Source organism: Micromys minutus, assembly GCF_963924665.1.
Source record: "Micromys minutus genome assembly, chromosome: 6".
NCBI lineage: Eukaryota > Metazoa > Chordata > Mammalia > Rodentia > Muridae > Micromys > Micromys minutus.
This window is the reverse complement of record NC_137975.1, coordinates 77,732,310-77,754,047: the sequence shown is the minus strand read 5'-3', so window position 1 is coordinate 77,754,047 and position 21,738 is coordinate 77,732,310. Positions and strand designations below refer to the sequence as shown.

The window sequence follows — 21,738 nt, the reverse complement described above, 5'->3', positions numbered from 1 at the left end:
TGATGTCAAAACAGAAAGAAGGCAAAGAATGAAGTGAATTCACTTTATAAAGTACAAAATTATAAGCCATGGGCACTCTGTAGAACAAATGTAACATTAAAATAACTTCTTTTCTAGCAATTTTAGGCTATGGTGTGAGGGGCAAAACATACAAATTACTGTATTAATATGAGTGTAATGGCAAATAGTCAATAAAAAAACGAGTCACAGATGGCAGATAAAATAAAAATGTAAACAAAACATGGGAAATTATGAAATGAGCTGATGTTAGACCTACCGTGAGAGTAAAAGGAAAGTTTCATATCAAGTCATAGAGAATATATTCAGTAAAAAATAAAAAATTATCAGAACTAGAGAAATACATATGATGCCACCCAGGTATAAGAATCCTTCAGATATTCAAATATTCAAAGCCATAAAAGAAAGTCTCCATGATATATCATAGTTGATGTACAATATTAACATGTAGGTACCATCCTAAAGTAAAAGAATATACCTTATTCTCAGCACCCCATGGCACCTTCTCAAAAACTGACCACATAATTGGACACAGAATGAGCATCAATTGATATAAGAAGATTGAAATACTCCAATGCATCCTCTCAGATCACCATGGTCTAAGGCTGGTCTTTAACAACAACAAAGACAACAAAAAGACCACATACACATGGAAACTAAAAAACGCTCTGTTAAATGATAGCAGTGTCAAAGAAGAAATAAAGAGAGAAATTAAGGATTTTCTAGAATTCAAAGAAAACGAAAACACAATATACCCATACCTGTGGGATGCAATGAAAGCAGTACTGAGAGGAAAACTCATAGCCCTGAGCACTTCCAAAAAGAAACTGGAGAGACCATACATAAGTAACATGACAGCACAGCTAAAAGCTCTAGAACAAAAGGAAGCAGATACACCCAAGAGGAGTAGACGGCAAGAAATAATCAAAATTAGGGAAGAAATAGACCAAATAGAAACAAAAATAACCATTGAAAGAATTAACAAAACCAAGAGCGTGTTCTTTGAGAAAGTCAACAGGATTGATAAACCCCTAGCCAGAATAACTAGAGGGCAAAGAGAGAGTATACAAATTAACAAAATCAGAAAGGAAAGTGGAGACATGAAAACTGAAAATGAGGAAATTCAAGAAATCATCAGATCCTACTACAAAAGCCTATACTCCACAATGTTGTAAAATCTGGAGGAAATGGATGAATTCCTAGACAGATACAAGATCCTAAAGTTAAACCAGGACAAGGTAACCCATCTAAATAATCCCATAACACCTAAAGAAATTGAAGAAGTCATCAAAAGCCTCCCAACCAAAAAAAGCCCAGGTCCAGACGGGTTTTGTGCCAAATTTTATAGGACATTTATTGCTGATATAACACCAATACTCTCCAAACTATTCCACAAGATAAAATCAGATTGAATACTAACTAACTCATTTTTTTGAAGCTACAATAACCCACTTTCCTAAACCACACAAAGACCCTACAAGGAAAGAGAACTTCAGACCAATCTCATTTATGAACATTGATGCAAAAATACTCAACAAAATTCTTGCAAACTGATTCCAAGACCATATCAATACAATCATTCACCATGACCAAGTAGGCTTCATCCCTGGGATGCAGGGATGGTTTAATATAAGGAAATCCATCAATGTAATCCACCATATAAACAAACTCAAAGAACAAAATCACATGGTCATCTCACTAGATGCTGAGAAAGCATTTGACAAAAATTCAACACCCCTTCATGTTAAATGTCCTGGAAAGAACAGGAATCCAAGGTCCATAACTAAATATAATAAAAGCAATATACAGCAAACCAACAGCCAACACCAAATTTAATGGTGGGAAACTTGAATCAATCCCACTAAAATCAGGGACTCAACAAGGTTGCCCATTCTCTCCCTACCTACTCAACCTAGTACTGGAAGTCCTACTGGAGCAATTAGAAAAGAAAAGGAGATTAAGGAGATACAAATCAGAAAGGAAGAAGTAAAACCATCACTCTTTGCAGATGACATGATAGTGTACTTAAGTGACCCCACAAATTCAACCAGAGAATTCCTACAGCTGATAAACAAGTTTAGCAAAGTGGCTGGATACAAAATTAACTCAAACAAATCAGTAGCCTTCTTATATTCAAAATCCATCCTCAACAACAAGAAAACATCTGCAGGAATCACTATCTCTGACCTCAAGCTATATTGCAAGGCAATTGTGCTGAAAACTTCATGGTACGGGTACAGAAATAGGCAGATGGATCAATGGAATAGAATAGAAGATCCAGAAATGAGCCCTCACATATATGGTCACATGATTTTTGACAAAGGAGCTGTAAACATTCAATGGAAAAAGGACAGCCTATTCAACAAATGGTGCTGGTCCAACTGGCACTCAGCATGCAAAAGAATGAAAATAGACCCTTTCTTATCTCCTTGTACAAAGCACAAGTATAAGTGGATCAAAGATCTCTACATTAAACCAGATACACTGAAACTATTAGATGAGAATGTAGGGAAAACCTTAGAACACATAGGCACAGGAGAAAATTTCCTGAACAAAACACCAATGGCTCAAGCTCTAAGGTCAAACAAATGGGACTTAATGAGATTGCAAATTTTTGTAAGGCTAAAGACATATTCAAAAAACAAAATGGCAGCCATCAGAATGGGAAAAGATCTTTACCAACTCCACATCAGATAGAGGCCTAATATGCAAGGTATACAAAGAACACAAAAAGCTAATCACCAGAGAATCAAACAGTTCTATTAAAAAATGGGGTACAGAGCTAAACAAAACGTTCTCAATTGAGGAATATTTAATGACTGAGAAACATCTAAGGAAGTGCTCATCATCCTTAGCCATCAGGGAAATGCAAATTATAACAACCCTGAGATTCTACCTCACACCAGTCAGATTGGCCAAGATCCAAATCTGAGATGACAGCAGATGCTGGCAAGGTTGTGGAGAAAGAGGAACACTTCTCCACTGTTGGTGGGGTTTTAAACTGATGCAACCATTCTGAAAATCAGTCTGATGATTCCTCAGAAAAGTGGACATAGTACTACCTGTAGACCCAGCTATTCCACTTCTGGGCATATACCCCAGAGACACTTTAATACACAACAAATATATATGCACCACAATGTTCATAGCAGCTCTATTTATAATAGCCAGAAGCTGGAAAGAACCCAGATGTCCTTCAGTAGATGAATGGATACAAAAATTGTGGTACATTTACACAATGGTGTACTACTCATCCATCAGAAACAATGACTTAACCAAATTCTTAAGAAAATGTTTGCATCTAGAGAATATCATCCTGAGTGAGATAACCCAATCACAAAAGAACAGACATAATATGCAGTCACTGATATTGGAATGCTAACCCAGAGTCTTGGACTTCCCCAGAAACAACTCACAGACTGTGTGAATTTCAAGAAACAAAACAAAACAAAACAAAACAAAACAAAACAAAGCAAAACAAAAAGTCATGCTCAATCCTTACATAGCAAAAACCGTTGACTAATTCCGGGTTACATCCTGTTTTACATGTACTTTTTCTCATTGTAACTAGTAAGAACTTAATGCAGAGTATCAAACCTTAAAAAAAAAAAAAAAAAGCCAAACACTGACACACAATTGTATTTGTATACATTTATGCAAAAATGTTTAAAATTTTTTTCTTTTGTCTTTGTTTTTTAAAATAAAGTTAAAAATATTATGTACGTATGGTTTATATTTAATATACTACAAATATTAAAAATATGCTATAATAAAAATAATAAAAATCAACTGCATGTTGCAAGACCCATAGATCAATTAATTTCTAAAGAGAAATGAACTAGAAAAACAATGGATTATTTAACAGAATCCTTTAGAGACTTCAAAGGCTAGAAATATGTAGTACATGTACCAATAAAATTAAATGGAATTTAATTACCTTTTTCAACTTTTGTTTCTGTTAAAAGACTACACATTTTTATTATTTTTTAGTTTTGGTCTTGGTATTTGCAAAAGGTCATGATTTGAATGCTTGTTCTGAAATCTTTAGCATTACTAAAAGTGGGAATTTTGGGAGATGAAGCCTTGTCAAAATTGTTGAAATTCCCTGTCTCTCTCTCTTCCTCTGTCTCTGTTTCTCCCTCTGCCTCGCCACCCTTTCTCTTCTGTCTCTCTCTTATTTATTACAATTATGTGAATAGCCTCTTAAGTCATATGTTCTTACTATAATGTACTATGAGTTAACACGTCTCATTGAAAATAAAATTGAAGTTTGAGTGGACTAAAACTTTGGGTACTCTGCTCCAAAACAAAACTTTTTCCTCTTTAAGATAATAAGATGTAAAGATTTTTTGGTTTTGGTTAGCTAGGGCTGAAGAATCAACTGTGATTAACAAGATACCAGAACTAACTACTAAAGCAAAACCTTTGCATTACTGGGACTATTGGTTCTAATCAGCTAGGGCTAAGAAATTAGTGGTGATTAAGAAGAGTCCAGCATCATTGATGGTAAATCTTCTGGCAAGTGTTTCCTGAGAGCATAAAGAAGCTCTAGTCCAGAAATAGCCAAGGTTGTACTTCATGCTGTAGCTGAACTTGGTAATGTGTAAGAGTAGCCCAGGTGGTACTGGTTTTGAAGAAATAAATGGGTCATGAAGAACAACTGAGGCTTGACACTGTGAGATGCCATGGAAGGCCATTGGAGAAGGTGCAGCCTCAGTTGCAACCAATGCCCCAGGAAGCAGTGTTTTGGAGATTCTAAGTGCTATGAGGTGACTGCCAAGAGTGGCTGCAGGAGTGGAAAACAGGCAGCTGGAGCCTAGAAGACAAGGTGTGTGCTACAAAGGGCAGAGCTGGAGAAATGACCCAAGCCCTTGGAGGAGCCCAAAAGTTTGTAAGTGGATTCTCAATCATTGGATGATTAGAGATTGATTTTCCCATTGATTTTGACTGTGCCCTGATATTTTTCCCTCTTGAAGAAGTGGAGCTTACAGTTAAGAGACTTTGAAATGTAAAGCAACTGATTTTTAAAAGAGACTGGATATTTTAAAGGTACTGCAATTTTAATATGTAAGAATTTAAAAAGACTGTGGGACTCCTAAGGTTACTTAGATCTTGGGGATGAACAAGAAAGTAAGGGTTGAGGCTTAATAGTGATGTGTTTGTGTCAAGTTGACAAGGGGTCAGTTTACTGGCTGGTTTTGTGTCAACTTGACATGAGCTGGAGTTATCACAGAGAAGGGAGCCTCAGTTGAAGAAATGCCTCCATGAGATCCAGCTGTAAGGCATTTTCTTAAACTAGTGATCAAGGGGGAGGGCCCAGCCCATTGTGGGTGGTGCATCCCTAGGCTGGTAGACCTGAGTTCTATTAAGAAAATAATCTGAACAAGTCAGGGAAGCAAACCAGTAAGTAACATCCCTCCATGGCCTCTGCGTCAATTTCTGCTTCCTGACCTGCTTGAATTTCAGTCCTAAATTCCTTTGGTGATGATCACTGATATGGAAGTGTAAGGTGAATAAACCCTTTTCTTCCCACCTTGCTTTTTGGCCATTATATTTTGTGCAGGAATAGAAACCTTGACTAAGACAACATCTTATTTATAAAAATTATCATTGATCACACACCACATAAAAATAAGCAAATGACTGAAGTCAACTAATCAACTGGAGATGAAATGCCAGAAGCAAGAATGATCATAAAGAATGGCATTTAAATATTTTACTTATTTATAACAATGCTTAGAAAAATCAGCAATATGGAACCACAATCAGCAACATGGAACTGGAACTTTGACAAAAAAAAAAAAAAAAACAAAAAAACAAAAAAAACAAAAAAAAAACAAAAAAAAAACACACACACACAACTGAGATTATAAAACAATTTACAAATCTTTTCCCCATTTATTGATATATTTATTCAGTATATATTTTTGACCCTCCATTTCTCCTATTTGCCCAGTCCCACCTTTATAAATAAAACCCCTTCCCCATGATGCACTCTAGTTTTCCTCAGAAAAGTAGAATCCCCTCTTCTGCCCCACCCTTGTGGAATATCAAGTCACAGTAGGTCTAAGGACATCCAGCTGAAGCCCAACCTGGCAGTCCAGTTAAAAGGAGAAGATTGAGTGGTAGGCAATAGAGTCAGAGACAGTCTCTGTTCCAATTGTTAGAGGAGCCACATGAAGCCAAGCTGCATTTCTGTTACAAATGTGTTGGAAGCCAAGAACCAGCCTCTCTGTGCTCTTTGATTGGTGCTTCAGTATCTGTGAGCCCTCACATGGCCAGGTCAGAAGACAATTGGTGGCCTTCGTGCCTATGGCCTCTCAGTTCTATCCACCACTCTTCTCCATGAAGACAGTTATGCTCAGGTCCTGTCTGCTAGCAGAGCAGCATATCAGTAATCGTGTCAGGGATTGAAACTGTCACGTGTGACGTGTCTCAAGTTGGGCCAGTCCCTCAATCTCTGCTCCATTTTTATTCCTGCTCACCATGTAGGCAGGGCAATTTTGGGGTTGAATGTTTGTTGGGTTGGTTGGTGTCTCTGTCTCTTCAGTAGAAGTCCCACCTGGTTACATTATCTATTCAGCAACTGGTAAGTCTAAGCTATTTCTGTTCCTTCTTTGTTGTGAATAGAGCATCAATATAGCTTTTTAAAAAAGTATCTACCTAATAACATACAGGGTCCTTAGCTATATATTCAGGAGCTAAATAATTGAGTTAAAAAGAGGGTGAATATCAATATCTCTACGTCAGTTTTCATAGTGGATAGATACACTATAGTGTACCTTAAAGAGAAGACATTCCTTAAATGGTGGAGAAACTATTTCATGGACTATTACTTATAGTAATAAAAAAGACAGGAGAAATAAAGCAACAGCATTTATCTCTCTGTGTCTTGATGCTTCAAGAAGTGTGACAAGCCATCTCACAATCCCTGACACAGGAACTTGTGTTTCCTTAAAATGTAAGCTACCAGATACTTCCTTAGAAAAGTCTTTCATGTCAGTTTTTTTAATCATAGTATAAAAAAAGGAAATCTGTACAAATGTCATTACTTAGGAGTCATAAGTTTTCACTGTCTTCAGGCATTTCCACAAGGCTGCCCTGGTACAGGACGTTAACATTATCTGTATTTGCCAGGAATAAACTAGGAATTGATTCTATCTTTATCTACATAACTTTCATTCTTGAGAATAACTCGCTCCAGGCTAGCACTTCAGGTACATCCTGTTTTTTACTAAGCCTACTCAAAGGCTTAGGGTTTTAAGGAAAATGTTAAAAATAAAAAGCTCTCATTTCCCACTAACACTTATGTTCCACTCAATTCCACACATTTGTGTGTGTGTGTGTGTGTGTGTGTGTGTGTGTGATATTTTCCAACTTTAATTATGATATTTATTATATCTCCAATAAAGGCAAGCTGTCCTAAATTCAATATCTTTCTCTACAATATGTACTCTGCATAATGTATTAATAGGTATGATAACACTCTATCTTTAACGAAACAAATTTCAGCCAAATATATAATATATGTAATACACATATGTACATGTGTAGTGATGATATTAAAAAATAAAAGGCTATTAATTTGAGAGGGTGTTTGCAGATTTACATCTGAAGGGTAAAATGAGCCTAGAGAAGGGGATGTGTTGTAATTCTCTATCTCCATATCTGCAGTCTGTTACTTTCAAGTGAATTCTAAGATTCTCTATGCTTTTAACTTTGCTGTTTACCATTCTTTCTGAGAAAAACGTATTAAATTTCTGAATAAATTTTTGGGGGGGTTAGAGAAGTATAGATCTAAGTCCATTGATACTATGTCTACTTAAAGTTTTCCTCCATATTATTTTTGAAGAAGCTATATTTTCTTAACTATGTATTTTTATTTCTTTGTAAAATATTTAGATAGCTATATCCATGTGGATTTCCATTTATGTATTCTTGATTTTTATTTTATTTACCTTATGTTATTATTGTTTTCTTTTATGTGTGTGTTTGTCCCTTGCATGTATGTTGAGCAGTCATTGGCTGGCCTTTTTTCATTATGCTTTTCTTCTTATTTTGTGTGTCTGGTAGTCAGGATAAATTTTGCATTGAAATTTCGTGGACTAGGTCATATTTCCCTGCATCCATTGGAAGTCCTGCCTTGTGGACATTTCAGTCTTCATATCCCTTGCTGGAAGTTTCAGGAAGGGCTACCTGCTTAGATTTATAGGACACTCCTCCAAGCAATGTCTCCCCCTACTACCAGAGATACAGGTTTCCTTACCCACCCACAGCCCTCTCCTGCTCCCCACTCCTCATACCTGACTCCACAAATGTGTTCCCCAGTCCACCCTGTCACTCACCCAGATCTCTTTACCATCCAGCTTTAGTGATTCTGATGTTTATTTATTTTGCCTTCCAAGTGAGACTCACACATGCTACCTTGGACCCTTGGAAACTCCCCATTCTGTACTTCCTTAAGGTCTGTGAACTGTGGTGTGGTTATCATGTCTGTACTTTATGGTTAATGTCCACTTATGACTGAGTAGATTATTTTAAGTCTTCTAAGTCTTTCTTGTTCTACGTTACCTCAGTATGTTTTGTCTTTGTTTTTGTTTTCTTTCTTCTTCTTCTGTTTTTTTTTTTTTTTTTTTTTGGTTTTCAAAATTGTTAATTTTATTTATTTATTTATTTATTTATTTATTTAGATTCAAAGTGTTGCTTCCCTCCCAGTCCCATCTCACAGACTCCTTCCACTTGTCCTCTGAGAAGGTGCCTCCTGCCAGCTATCCCTCTTCACACTCACATATCAAGGCACTGCCAGTTTAGACACATCTCACACTGAGGCCAGACAAGATAGTAATAGAGACTGAGTTGCACATCTGCTACATATGTACTGGGGGCCTCCTTCCAGCCTGCATATGTTCTTTGGTTGGAGAATAAATTTGTTTGTAAATGCTGGATCATATTGCACAGAGTAGACTATCTTGTTTGTAAACAAACTCTTTGTTTGTAAATATATCTTGTTTGTAAAAAAAAAAACATAGCGTGTAAATTATGATATTGTTCCACTAGAAGCACCTGCTTCTACCAGCTGAGGAATCCATTCCTTCCACATCCTCCTATACTCAGTGAACTCTTGCCCTTATCCAACAGCACAGACGATTTCTGAGAAGGTGATCATCCATGTATTTAGACAATTGACAATATGTTGAATGCAAACAATACTAAAACTAACTGACTAGGGGACAGTATAGCAAAAACTATATTTGGATGATAAAGAAGTACTGTGTCTGTAATGAAAATTCCACACTCTTCCTGTACTTTCTGATGACATCGTGCTGGCAATGTCTGTGAAATATCATAAAGGGGCCTGCTTAGGATGCAACTACCAAACCTGACATCAATACTCAATCATATTACGAATGTCACAGGACCAGCCAAATATAATCTCATTAGATTTAAGCCCGGTTTCAGGCTGAATCTATATTTCTATAGGTAAATCTTGCTGAAAATTTGTGACACTGGATATTTTGAGGTGCAACATGAAGGGCTGATGTGATCTTTGATTATGTGAAAGAACTTCGTCTACAAACCCACACAACCCCCTCTCTCACACATACTAGCATACACATACATATGCATATATATGCTAAACTACACACACATATGTACTGTGTGTGTATATACATATATATTCATACGTTCATACATACTCATTCTATTCCCTTGTTCTCCAATGTTTAGAAGCAGTGAAATATGTCACTCTAAAAAAATTCAATGCCAGAAATACATAAGTATTTTATATTTTTCTAGGGCATAGTATTTAAAAATACAATTTATGAAGAAGAGATATCTATAATTATTTTCAACTTAACTTTGACCCTAGATGTTGTCTAAAAATAATCTAAAAGGGTGAAAGCAACCACTTGAGTCATTATGATCTTGAAGCTGTTAGCACTGCCTGAAGTTAAAGAGTCATATGGTCCTCACCTTCATTCCTGATGTCACTTCAACCTACCCCCTAGTAGTGTTGTGGCCTTGGGGCTGGTTCAATGACCTATATAGGAGGTGGACATTTAGTGGAGTTCAGACTTCGAGAAACAGCCAAGCTGTGCCAGGACATCTCAGAGATGACACTGTCTTTCACTCAACCATGTTCCTGTAAGTAACTCATGTTCTCCTAAGTAACTAAGAGAGTTTATTGATGTACATAATTCTTTACAAAATTTGCATTATTGTATGGTTTTGCTCTCTATGCAGTGAACACACTGTTGTTCATACGTATTCAGGACAAATAAATCTGATTAAGGTCAGAAATACTTTCTATTTCTTGCTATCCAAAGGAAGTACACCACACACTCTTGAATCAGACGTTTTTTACAAGAACTAATAATTATAGGAAACATGTATAAATATCTAGAAATATTTTGTAATCAATCGACTTTGATAGAAAGGGAAGTTTATCACTGTCTTGTGGTAAGAACATGTGTTTCACTTATGCAGTCGCAGATGACCAAGGCATAAAAAGATCAATTTCAAACAGAACAGTCAAACTGCAGAAAATGAGACTTTTGAGTGAAATGTGATAAGAAATTGTATAGTAAATTTGTAGCAACTGTAGAAGGAAAAATGTAATATGGTCTGTTTTCTCAGTATCTTCTTTTATATACTTGAATTGAAGGAACTTAAGTTTTTATTTTTGTAAAATGAAGGCTTGGTATACAACCTTAAAACTTTCATAATATTCTTGTCTCTTCTTGGTAAAATTGTTAAGTAAATGAATTGATAACAAATATAAATAGGTTTTATAAGATAAAAAACAGTATTATTAACTACTTCCATGCACCTTACATTGTGAATATTTTCACTTCATATACATGTATCTATACTGCATAGATATGTATCTACAGTTCATATAATAATTTAGAATAAGCATCTTTATTTTTGAAAAATTACTTATCCAGAAGAAATAGTTTTTCCCAAAGAAGGGCACACCTATTTGTTTACCCAAAACCAAATGTTCCACCCTAAAACATACACACAAATAACATTATACTGACTAAGCACATTGTACATATGTATTTAGTAAGACATAGACATATGCACAGATATGTGAATACATGTATATAGAAGTAACAACTACTAAAAAACGGTCCCCAATTTGAACAAGAAAGGAGAAATGTGGGAGAATTTAGAGTGAAAAGAGAAAAGAAAGAAATGGTGTTGTTATCTTAATTTCAAAAAATGAAAAGTACTTTGAAATCAATTCATCTGAATTTATTATTTTGCTTATAAATAGTTGATGGTTATATTTTATACTACACATATTTTTGATGTTTTTAATTTTTTTGAATATATGTGGTTAGGGGTCTTTTCAGGTTAAAATGAGTCTCACCAGTTTCCTAATATAAATTTGAACATTATCAATTTTATTTAGCAAAGCTTCTATACAAGAGATACTTTGTCAAGTTTGTTGACTAAAACTATCAAACAAAATTTTCATTTGGATTTTTACATAATGATTCATCCTTTTAAAAGAATTAATTTTCAAATTTTTTGACTTCTTATTTTGACCACATATAAAATATAATTTGATGATGAAACTAATACCATATATTGTCAATAAAACTCATTTAAAAGATATTTTTTAAATAGAACAAAGACAAGTCAATAAAAGAGAGATTGCTGAGGTTTCTGTGGTATAGTGCACAAAGAAGAAGCTTGACATCTACAAATAAAAATTTCTGCTAACACAAAGCCCAAGATTATGGATGTGTTTCGTGCACCCCAGTTATAACTGAGAGAGCCTGGTGTACCATACCAAAATGTGTACTACAAAGCTCATAGTGTTGACATGTTCTTCATAAGTTAGAACTGCTACATAGAAGAAAAATCAAATAATCCTGTCAGCCTTTTCTTTTCACGGTAAATTTTTTAGACACTATACAGGACCAGTCTATCCAGAGTGCTATTTGAAATTTTAGCTCTATAGAAAAAATCTGATTCTTTTTGTAAAATGGCAAATGCATAAATTATTACTGTAAGATAATAAATGCCGTCCATTGGTTCCCTTTTCATAATGGAACTTTTTTTAATCTTCAGTGTTACATAGCAGGAACTCACGTGTTTATTCTCTTCAGGCCAGAAGATACAATAAAAGCAGCATGCTATCCTTGCAAAAATGAATGTATTGCACACCAAGATTAAAGGGCTGGTGTTTCTCTTCCCTTCCACAATGATCTCTAATCTTTCAGTGTGGTGTGATTTTATGAAGATGGAAGGAGAGCTTAATTTGAGATTGTATCTCTTGGGACTACCAAGATATACTCATAAAAGTTTCACCAATATGATTGCTTAAACATGAGTTGAATAAAGACAAACGCAATGGACACGTTAACATGTATGTGGGAATCAGCTCACACACATACACACATACACACACACACACATCAAAATAAAAAAAACTTCGGAAAACAAAGGCATGATTTTTTCCCCATAGAATATAACAAATTTGGTTATCAAATAACAAATGTTTCTACCTGGATACTTTATATACAAGTAACCTTATATGTGTGGTACCCATATATTTAAGAATATACCTACACGTATATGTATGCATGTATGAATATACATATATATGTATACAAACACAAATACACATGTATAAATATATTGTGTTAGCAGGGGCACTTCTGCTGCTGGTGGTGTCAAGCCTCCTTTTATGGGAGAATGTGGCCTCTGGAACTTTGGGTGCCAATGAGACTGATGATGATCCACTAGGCATCAATGAACTGTTTGATCATGCCATGATGCTTTCTAAGAATATCAGTGGCCTGAACATGGAGCTGCGCAGGATATTTGTAAGTACTTCAGTTACATCATTGTTGTTCTTGTTGCCATAAAGCAACCTTCCTGTCAACGACTATCTTGTACCACAGTTATAGTTATAGGAAACCAATTTTCTAATAAAACACCTTTACAAAATTGAATTAAAGCAGTAGTTATAGAAATGTGAAGTAAAAATAATTGGATAGACTTCATAAACTTACTGATATTTGATGTCTTCAATGAGCCTTGGTGTTTTTCCCTACTTATATTTAAATTTTCCTAAATTTCCTCTTTTAGCATAAAAATCTAACAGACACTGCTGGGGAAGAGGTCTAACTTCCTTTGTTTTCCAGAAGACAGTCTCTTTAAATCTTTGCTTCACACATAGTACCACATCCAGTAGAGGAGAAATGTATTACAGTCACATGGAATTAATGAAATTGAGTTAAAAGATGATGATATGAAAAGAGCGAAAGGCATAAAACAAAACAAGCAAAATCAGAAAGCTTTGAAACATCAGCCTCTCAAATGTTTAAACACCAGGAGTCATTGTGTAAAGAGATGCAATCCTTGGATGTTTGGGTTTAAAGAGGAATGGTTCTCTGGTTCTGGGGGCTGCAGGTTTTCTGTTCAAGGAGGAAAGAGTTTACAGGTTTTCAGCATGGAAACAAACACCCAGGGAATATGTCTCTTTTTCTACTAAGTCTTCATTGATGCCATCCTTTAACTCACTGCTTTTCTGTTCTCTTTTTGCTCATCCTGTCTCAGACCATCAGTGAGATGTCTGCAAAACTTTTTGATAAATTTGTGAGTACATTGCTTACTTTTATCTTTTTTCCATGCCCCACCCCCCAAAGCTTTCAAGTGATAATCTACCACATGTCACAGAAAATGGCAGTCACAAGAAAAGAACAAAAAGAAAAGGGACAGCTTTTAGATATCTCTGGTTTGCAAGGAATACAATGATTTCTAAGGTGCTTCTCTCACTTTTAATTGTTGTTTATTTAAAAAATGTGTGCACTTGAACATAATATTTTAATAGCTGTATCTAGTGAAGAATTGTGATTCCATGAGTTTGATTTTATAGAGACAGTCTCGGTTAACATCTTTGCTTAGCACACTGGAGATATTCAATAGGGAAGATGGGCATGGCAGTGAATCAGAAGGAATGCAAGGAACGTGTGATAATTCAAAAGTGTGGACTATCAAACAGCAACAACACCTTATAAGTTTCTCATAGACCTAAATGCTGAGGGTTATACATACTTTTTATTTAAATCATATGTAAGTCTTTCTGATGCAGAAATTTATTCACTGGAATGGCTGGATTAGAAACAAAACATGTTCTGTATTCCTGGGCACTGTATGTTCTCTGTTAAAAGGACAGTTAATGTAACAAAGGACATATTAGACATGGTTTTAGTACTGAGGTGGGCACCCATAGAATATCTCTTTTTTGCAACAAATATACATTTGTGTTGTTTTTTGTACACATTTTAAACCATTTTCCCCTTTCTGATGCAGATAAGTTCATCATCATCAGACTCCTATGACCAATTTGTAAGTACCACATTTATTTACATTTGCCCCCAAGGCCTTCATGTTAATGCCATTACTTGAACTTACAAGAGAAACCAGCAAAAACCAATTGTCAAGTAACATATCCAGGGGTTCATTGTGATATTTCTCTCTTGTATCATTGTACATAAAACCTGGCAGTAAAAATAGAAAAGGAGAATAGGGAAACTTGTAAAACCTTATTACTCAATTTCTTATAAATTCATTTAATTTTAAAGTTGTGATTGTAAACTAAAAGTATACCTGTTGTTTTGACTAAGGAAGATCTCCTATATCTGAATGTAGCTTTTTTAAAATTGGATATTTTTGGTTGTGAGCCTAGCCTTTTAACGGCTGAGCCATCTCTCCAGCCCTAAATTGGATATTTTTAAATTTACATTTCTAATGTTATCCCCTTTCCTGGTTTACCCTCTGGAAACCTCCTAGCCTATCTCTTCCCTGTTTCTATGAGCGTGTTCCCCTCCCACCCACCCACTCCTGCTTCCCCTCCCTGGCATACCCTACACTGGGGCACTAAGCCTTCACAGGATTAAGGGTCTTTTCTCTCACTGATGCCAACAAGGCCATCATCTGCTACGTATGTGGCTGTAGCCAAGGTCCCACATCTCTGGATAGTGGTTTAGTTCCTGGGACCTCGGTGGATTCTGGTTGGTTAATATTGTTGTTCTTATTGTGGGTTGCAAACCCCTTCAGCTCCTTCAGTGCTTTTCCTAACTCCTCCATTGGAGCCCCTATTCTAACTTCAATAGTTGTCTGTAAGTATCCGGCCCTGTATTTTTCAGGCTCTGGAAGAGCCTCTCAGAAGATAACTATATCATGCTTCTGTGAGCATGCACTTCTTGGCATCCATAATATTGTCTGCGTTTGGTAGCTTTTAAAGAGACAGAAAACTGGAATTTTTTACTTAGTTCACTGCAGATCCCTAAGAAAGCTGAACTTCATTGTAGTCAGTTGTTGTAGGAAACAGCAGCAATCCAAATGGAAACCATATCAAGAGGGAAGAAAATTTACTGTTAGGAAACCCAGTGCTTCGATGCTTTTTCACAGCTCTCCAGGGCTGGAGTTCATCCAGTAGGGGGATGATTGACAAGCAAAAATAAATACCATCTCCCCTCCTGACAAATGTTATCTGTTCAAGGTCAGACAGCATCAAAAGAATGTGTCTTTGCATTTGCCACAGATGTGCTATTATTGTCTATTTTCAGATTGATTTCTCATTCCTCATTCTCTACTGACCCTCTTTCAAATTCTTAACATTCCCGGGAACCCATTCAAATTCTACAAAGTATCTGATTATCGGTTTTAAATAATGAGTTATTAATAATATATTTAAAGTATATTTATAAACACTCTACTAGTGAAATATAATCATTATTTACTCTTGTTTTAAAATTTCATTTACTTTTATTATTTTGAATTATATTTATATAAGATAAATTACAATAGATTTTATTTCAGTTGTTTATTAAAATGGTCAGCTTGTTATATCTAATTTTGTAAAACAACATAATTTCAGTCAGAATTTATGATTAACATTGGATGGTACAGATGTTTATTTTCACTTGTAATAATAAAAATCATATTATTTACAAAACATATAAATAATCCTCATTATTTTAGACTTATGGAAAACAAGATATTAATGAATAAAGGTACAATACACCATGACACTAAGCCGAAATTCTAAGAAAAAAATGATATCGAGGACATTCCTTATTGTCTATTTTTTTTTATTTTAAGGTTTCTCTTTGATATAGAAAGACGTAGAAAATAGAAAAATTAGTAGAAAATGAAATAGTTGAATGAGCTGGGGTTTGACATTCAGATAAAAAAGAAAATAAAATTACATATACAATTAAGAAGAAAAAGTATCAAACTGTTCAAATCATCATATTCTTTATCTTAGATGTTATGTATTTTATATTATTTTTAAAAAACATATACTTATTGAGTTCATTCATATTCTGGATGTGGATTCATTGGGTTTTTTCCAGATTTTAATTAGTTGAAATTAATTTTGTCGTATGCAGATGCTTGAATTTCTTGGGCATCAGGAGTTACTGGTTAAGAATCTCACCTACTGCCACAAATATTCCATCGAAACTCCAGAAGACATGGATGAAGCCCAAAAGGTCATCTCTGTGAGTCTTTAGTTTGATTTTTCACTGAAGCAGCTGAGGCAGTGGAATAACTTTGCCTAGTTATAGTGCAGGTTTTAGCAAGTACTGTAGTAGATGTGGAAATCATACCCACAGTGTGATAGGCTAAAAACGATTAAAGAGAAGTGATTTTTAGATACATGATAAATAATAAACAAATGCTAAGTAATATTGTGGCAAGTCCGGTAATTGTTCATTAAGACTTTTTTAATTTAGTAATATATTTCACCACTAAGTTTTATGTAATAAATGCAAGAAAAATTTTGTTCTTTGTATATGACAATAAATCTGTCTGACTTAAATCTCACATTACTGACTACCATGCTCAGTACTTTTGATTCTTCTCTTTCTATTACATTTTTATTTACCTGTTCATGTCTGCATGAATTCTTTCCTTTCCTCTATGTTGTAAATAAAATTGCTGGAAAAAGGGAGTGTTTATAAGCACTGTACAATGCTCCTGAAAGTAAGCCATACCCTCATAATGAAATTTGAAAGAAGTTAAAGGAGAGTCTGATGGTCCAATTTCATATGAAAAATGAGATGTGACCAGTTAAACAAAATGAGTAATTGGAAATTGTTTTCTACACAAGTTACTTTATAATGACATCATACTAATAGTTTGTGTTTTATTATTCTATATTATTTTTATTTTCCTAAGACATTCTGCCTTACCATAAAATTAGCAGATAAATATTTCATTCAGCCTGTCTTAAAGAAAACCCAAATAAACTAATACTTCTTTATTTCATTTATTAATGTAATTGCTGAAACGTTGCTGCTTAGCTTGAAGACTTTCCAAAACTGATACTCAGTAGAATGCAGGCTTGGAATGAAACTCTTAAGAATCTAATAAACCTACTTGAAAGTATGCCAGAAATAGATGATGACATCCTCCAAATATCCAAAAGTATTAACACAAAAAATGCAGAACTTCTTGAGGATACGAAGACTATACTTAGTCAGGTGAGTAGAGTTTTTACTCTCTACTTTTTTCATTCATCTATGATATGAATTCTGTAATGGATGTGAAATTTGAAAGAGTCCTTTTTACAAGAACAATATTTAGTACCCAATGTAGGAGATGTTCCCAGAATGAATGGATAGCAGTAAAGTAAATCTTTTCACAGTTCTTTGAATATTATTTATTGCTCTGGGCAGAGTGAAATATTTCTCTCTTTTTCATTAAACTCCCATAACAATTATCTTTCACCAATCACAATTCATTATCAAAGTCAAATATAAGTTTAAACTCAAGTATCAAATCCTCATCTTTTATATTAAGTTTCATAAAAACAATTTATCTGAACTCAATTAAATATAAGAAAATATGTACAGGAGTCTTGATTTTACATAAAGACGGTTGACAGATCTATAGAACCATGTGCTAGACATGTGAAAATCCATGACTGTGATTGGAGTTTCATATTGCTTTATGTTTAATTATGGTGACAAGTTTTTCTTTCTTAATATTTTATTTAAAACACTTTTCATACATTATATTTTTATTTTATTATATTCCCTTCCCTTACTCCTCCAGGTTCTTCCCCACACCTTATCTAACCAAATCTGGCTCTCCTTCTCCCTCATAAAAGAAGATAAAGAACATGAAAGAAAACAAACAGAATTAAAACAGCCAAAATTAAAAAAAAAAACATAAAACAAAATTACTGAAAGAAAATAAAATATCCACCCACATAAGAAAAGAAAAATCCCTGCAATGTGTTATGTGTTGGCCAATTCTCTTAAACTCTGGGTCTCACCTGGAGTGTAGTTGCTATAACACATGATACTATTTTGGAGAAAACTGGCATTTTACTCTTTGATCTGGTTTCATTTGCAAATATTTTTTGGTTCAAGAAAGGACTTTGTGTCCATCTCCTATTTTCAGTGCCGGGAATGGTTTGAACTTATGCAGGTCTTGTTCATGCAGTCAAAGTCTCTGAGTTTCTGCATATATCAGTCCTGTAGTATCATGAAAATACTGGTTCCTTACACTCACCTATGCCTTTTTATATTTTAATCTCATCTTTCATGCAGATAACAGATATTTGGTGTGTGTGTGTGTGTGTGTGGGTGGCAGTTGTGAAGAAGAGATCCTATTCATATTTGAGTGGTCCAAAATCTTATTCTCTGTACATTGTTCAGTCTCGGATCACCTTGTTAATTACTATCTACTTTCAGAGGAAACTTCTCTGATGAGGTTTGAGGTATTTTAGTTATTTGGATCACAATATTTTATTGCTATGTTAATTTAGCTGAATAGTAGTAGGTTTTTACCTAGGCCAGTGACCTATCTAGTCTTACATTCTAGGACTCATTAACAGTATTAGGTAAGGATCTTATCTCATAAGCTTGTTCTTAGAGTGAACCAAGAGTAGATGGTTACTTCCATGAAATTTTTGGATTTATTAGATCAGTATATCTTGCCGGCAGGTATACTAAGACATACAAATGTTTGAAAGAAGTTTCAAAGTCTTATTATTTATCTAAATGTAATTTAATATCTAGAAAGGAAAGGAAAAGAAAATATAAGCTGTACTATTAACTGACTGATTATTATTTTGGTCATTAGATCTATGGAACAACAGAAAATGTGGATGATTACACCCTCTGGACGGGTCTTGAAGATTTTCAATCATCTGATGAAGAATCTCAATTTTTTGCTCTTTGTAAATTATCCTATTGCTTACATGTTGATATCAACACAACTGAAAATTTTCTTCAGTTCTTGAGGTGTGTGGTGCTTGTTAATAGTGACAGTTGTGTATCCCCCCAAACTCAAAATGAGTCATGATGCTGTATTTTTTTTATTATTTTACAACTTCATTTTACAAAACAAAGATAAATGTACAGAATTTAAGCATTTTTGCATAAAATTATACAATACATTTTTGTCAGTACTTTTTTTTCAGATTTTAAGATAATTTTTACATGAAACTATATGAATATATATTTCTAGTCAGTACTTGATTTTTTTAAAGGTTTGATAGTATGCATTGAAAAGTTAATAGTTACAATGAGCATAAAGTACATGTAAAACAGAATGTAACATGGAAATAGTCAAAGTTTTCTTGGTGTGTAAAGTTTTTTTTTGTTTTGTTTTCTTTATTTCTTGGACTTCATACAGTCTGTGAGTTGTTTCTGGGGCAGTGCGAGCCTCTAAGGTTAGCCTCCCACTATCAGTGACTGCATATTATGTCTGTTCTTTTGGGACTGGGTTATCTCACTCAGGATGATATTCTCTAGATGCAGCCATTTTCTTAAGAATTTGGTTAAGTCATTGTTTCTGGTGGCTGAGTAGTATTCCATTGTGTAAATGTACCACAATTTTTGTATCCATTCATCGTCTGAAGGACATCTGGGTTCTTTCCAGCTTCTGGCTATTATAAATAGAGCTGCTATGAACATTGTGGTGCTTATATCTCTGTTGTGTATTAAAGTGTCTCTGGGGTATATGCCCAGAAGTGGAATAGCTGGGTCGTCAGGTAGTACTATATCCAATTTTCTGAGGTATCGCCAGACTGATTTCCAGAGTGGTTGTATTAGTTTTAAAATAGTTAGATTTTTATATATCACAAAGATGTACATGAGAAAATGGGTAGATTTTAAAAGAAAAATAGACATTTTATGTGTAACAAAGTTTCAAAGTTTCTGGTAACTTTCATATATTTAGTATTAAATATATTAATACATTTAATAGGCTTGATTGATAAATAAAATAATGTTCAACTTACTTTAGAATCATAGTAAAGCAATATATTGTTGATATAATTATTAGAATCAGAGAATAAATTTATAACTAAACATATTTCCATGTTATTAAGTAAATGAAACTATTGGGATACGTCAAGAATGTCCTTGAGTTTGGTAGACCTTAGTCTGTTACCCTGTGCTATAGTCACCCATCAGGGCCTGCCCGATCAGTACATGGTGAACTCTGACTTAGATTTTATGTGTTCTCCCTTATCCCTAAGTTGCCTGAAATCACCAAAATTCTCAAAAAAAGAACCGAGTGGTACAAGACTCAGTGGTTCAATGTAGTCTTATGAGCCATTCTCAAGTCTTTCATACCTTCAGTTATGGTACGGTATTCAAATCCTGTTTGCATGATCAGCTCTGTCTGTCCATCAGACTTTACCCTGTCATTCTATGTCATTTTCAGCTAGGATGCCATAGCTTGTGTTCTTTCCTAGTCTAGCGAAGACAGTTCTTGTCTCTAGCCTTCCTGCCCTAACCCAAATACACCATTTAAAAGACCAGAACAATTCCTAACAGCATTTTAAAATGTTCCATATACTTAGGTAAAATATAGCTCTTACCCTTCTCAAATAAACTGCCCAATCTCAAATTTTCCAGTTCTCATATATTAGGTGCAGCTCTCAGCCATTATCATTGAATTTCATTTGTAATGTGCAAAGTGATAAGCACAGAAACTCTCAAATAATAAAAGAACAGAGAACAATAATTAATTCCCTGGTGGGATGCTTACTCACACACACACACAAACACACACACACACACATATATATATATATATCACACCAAACCCAACTTTCAGGAACTGCTTTGAAAAGCAGGGCAGAGAAATGTTAAGATAGATAGATAGATAGATAGATAGATAGATAGATAGATAGATAGATAGGTATAGATACAGACAGACAGACAGACAGGCAGGCAGGCAGGCAGACAGAGAAGGAGGAGTTACTTTTGGACATGAGAGCCCACTAACTCAAAGCCCACGTGCTTAAGAGAGCCTGTTTTCCAATGTCTACACCCAGAGATACACTAGTTATTGTATAGACACTTTGAACTGATTTGCATATACATGGTGAAATATATTTCCATGTATATAGAAAATGCAGGCACAATGTTATTCAATAATATTACTGAAGACTTCTGTGTTTATACCTTTCTAAATAACCAATTGCCATGTCATCTCATCTTGAATTTTCAGACCCTATAGGTTCAACTTTGCTTTCCAATCTCTCTGTTAACGAATTCTAATAGTGAAAGCAGAAAAGTTGAACACCTTCCAGTAAAAGTTTGTACAAAAATATTTGGACATATAAAATTAGTCTTAATGGGTTTAAAAACAACAACGGCAACAGCAGCACCAGGAACAACAACACGAATAAATAAGACAAATAAAAAAATAGTTCCCATAGGC

The 21,738-nt window shown here is 34.6% G+C and overlaps 1 protein-coding gene across 1 annotated transcript; it reads left to right on the top strand.

The window, feature by feature from the left end:
• Nucleotides 1–10,133: 10,133 nt before the first annotated feature.
• Nucleotides 10,134–19,365, top strand: LOC308422094 (prolactin-7A1-like; the record flags this gene model as incomplete). The annotated part of the gene is made up of 7 exons (XM_080918548.1): nt 10,134–10,164; nt 12,688–12,863; nt 13,600–13,638; nt 14,356–14,391; nt 16,440–16,550; nt 17,355–17,534; nt 19,144–19,365. The coding sequence occupies 7 exons, from the start codon at nt 10,134–10,136 to the stop codon at nt 19,363–19,365; spliced, it is 795 nt and encodes a 264-aa protein (XP_080774674.1).
• Between the last annotated feature and the right edge of the window lie 2,373 nt (nt 19,366–21,738).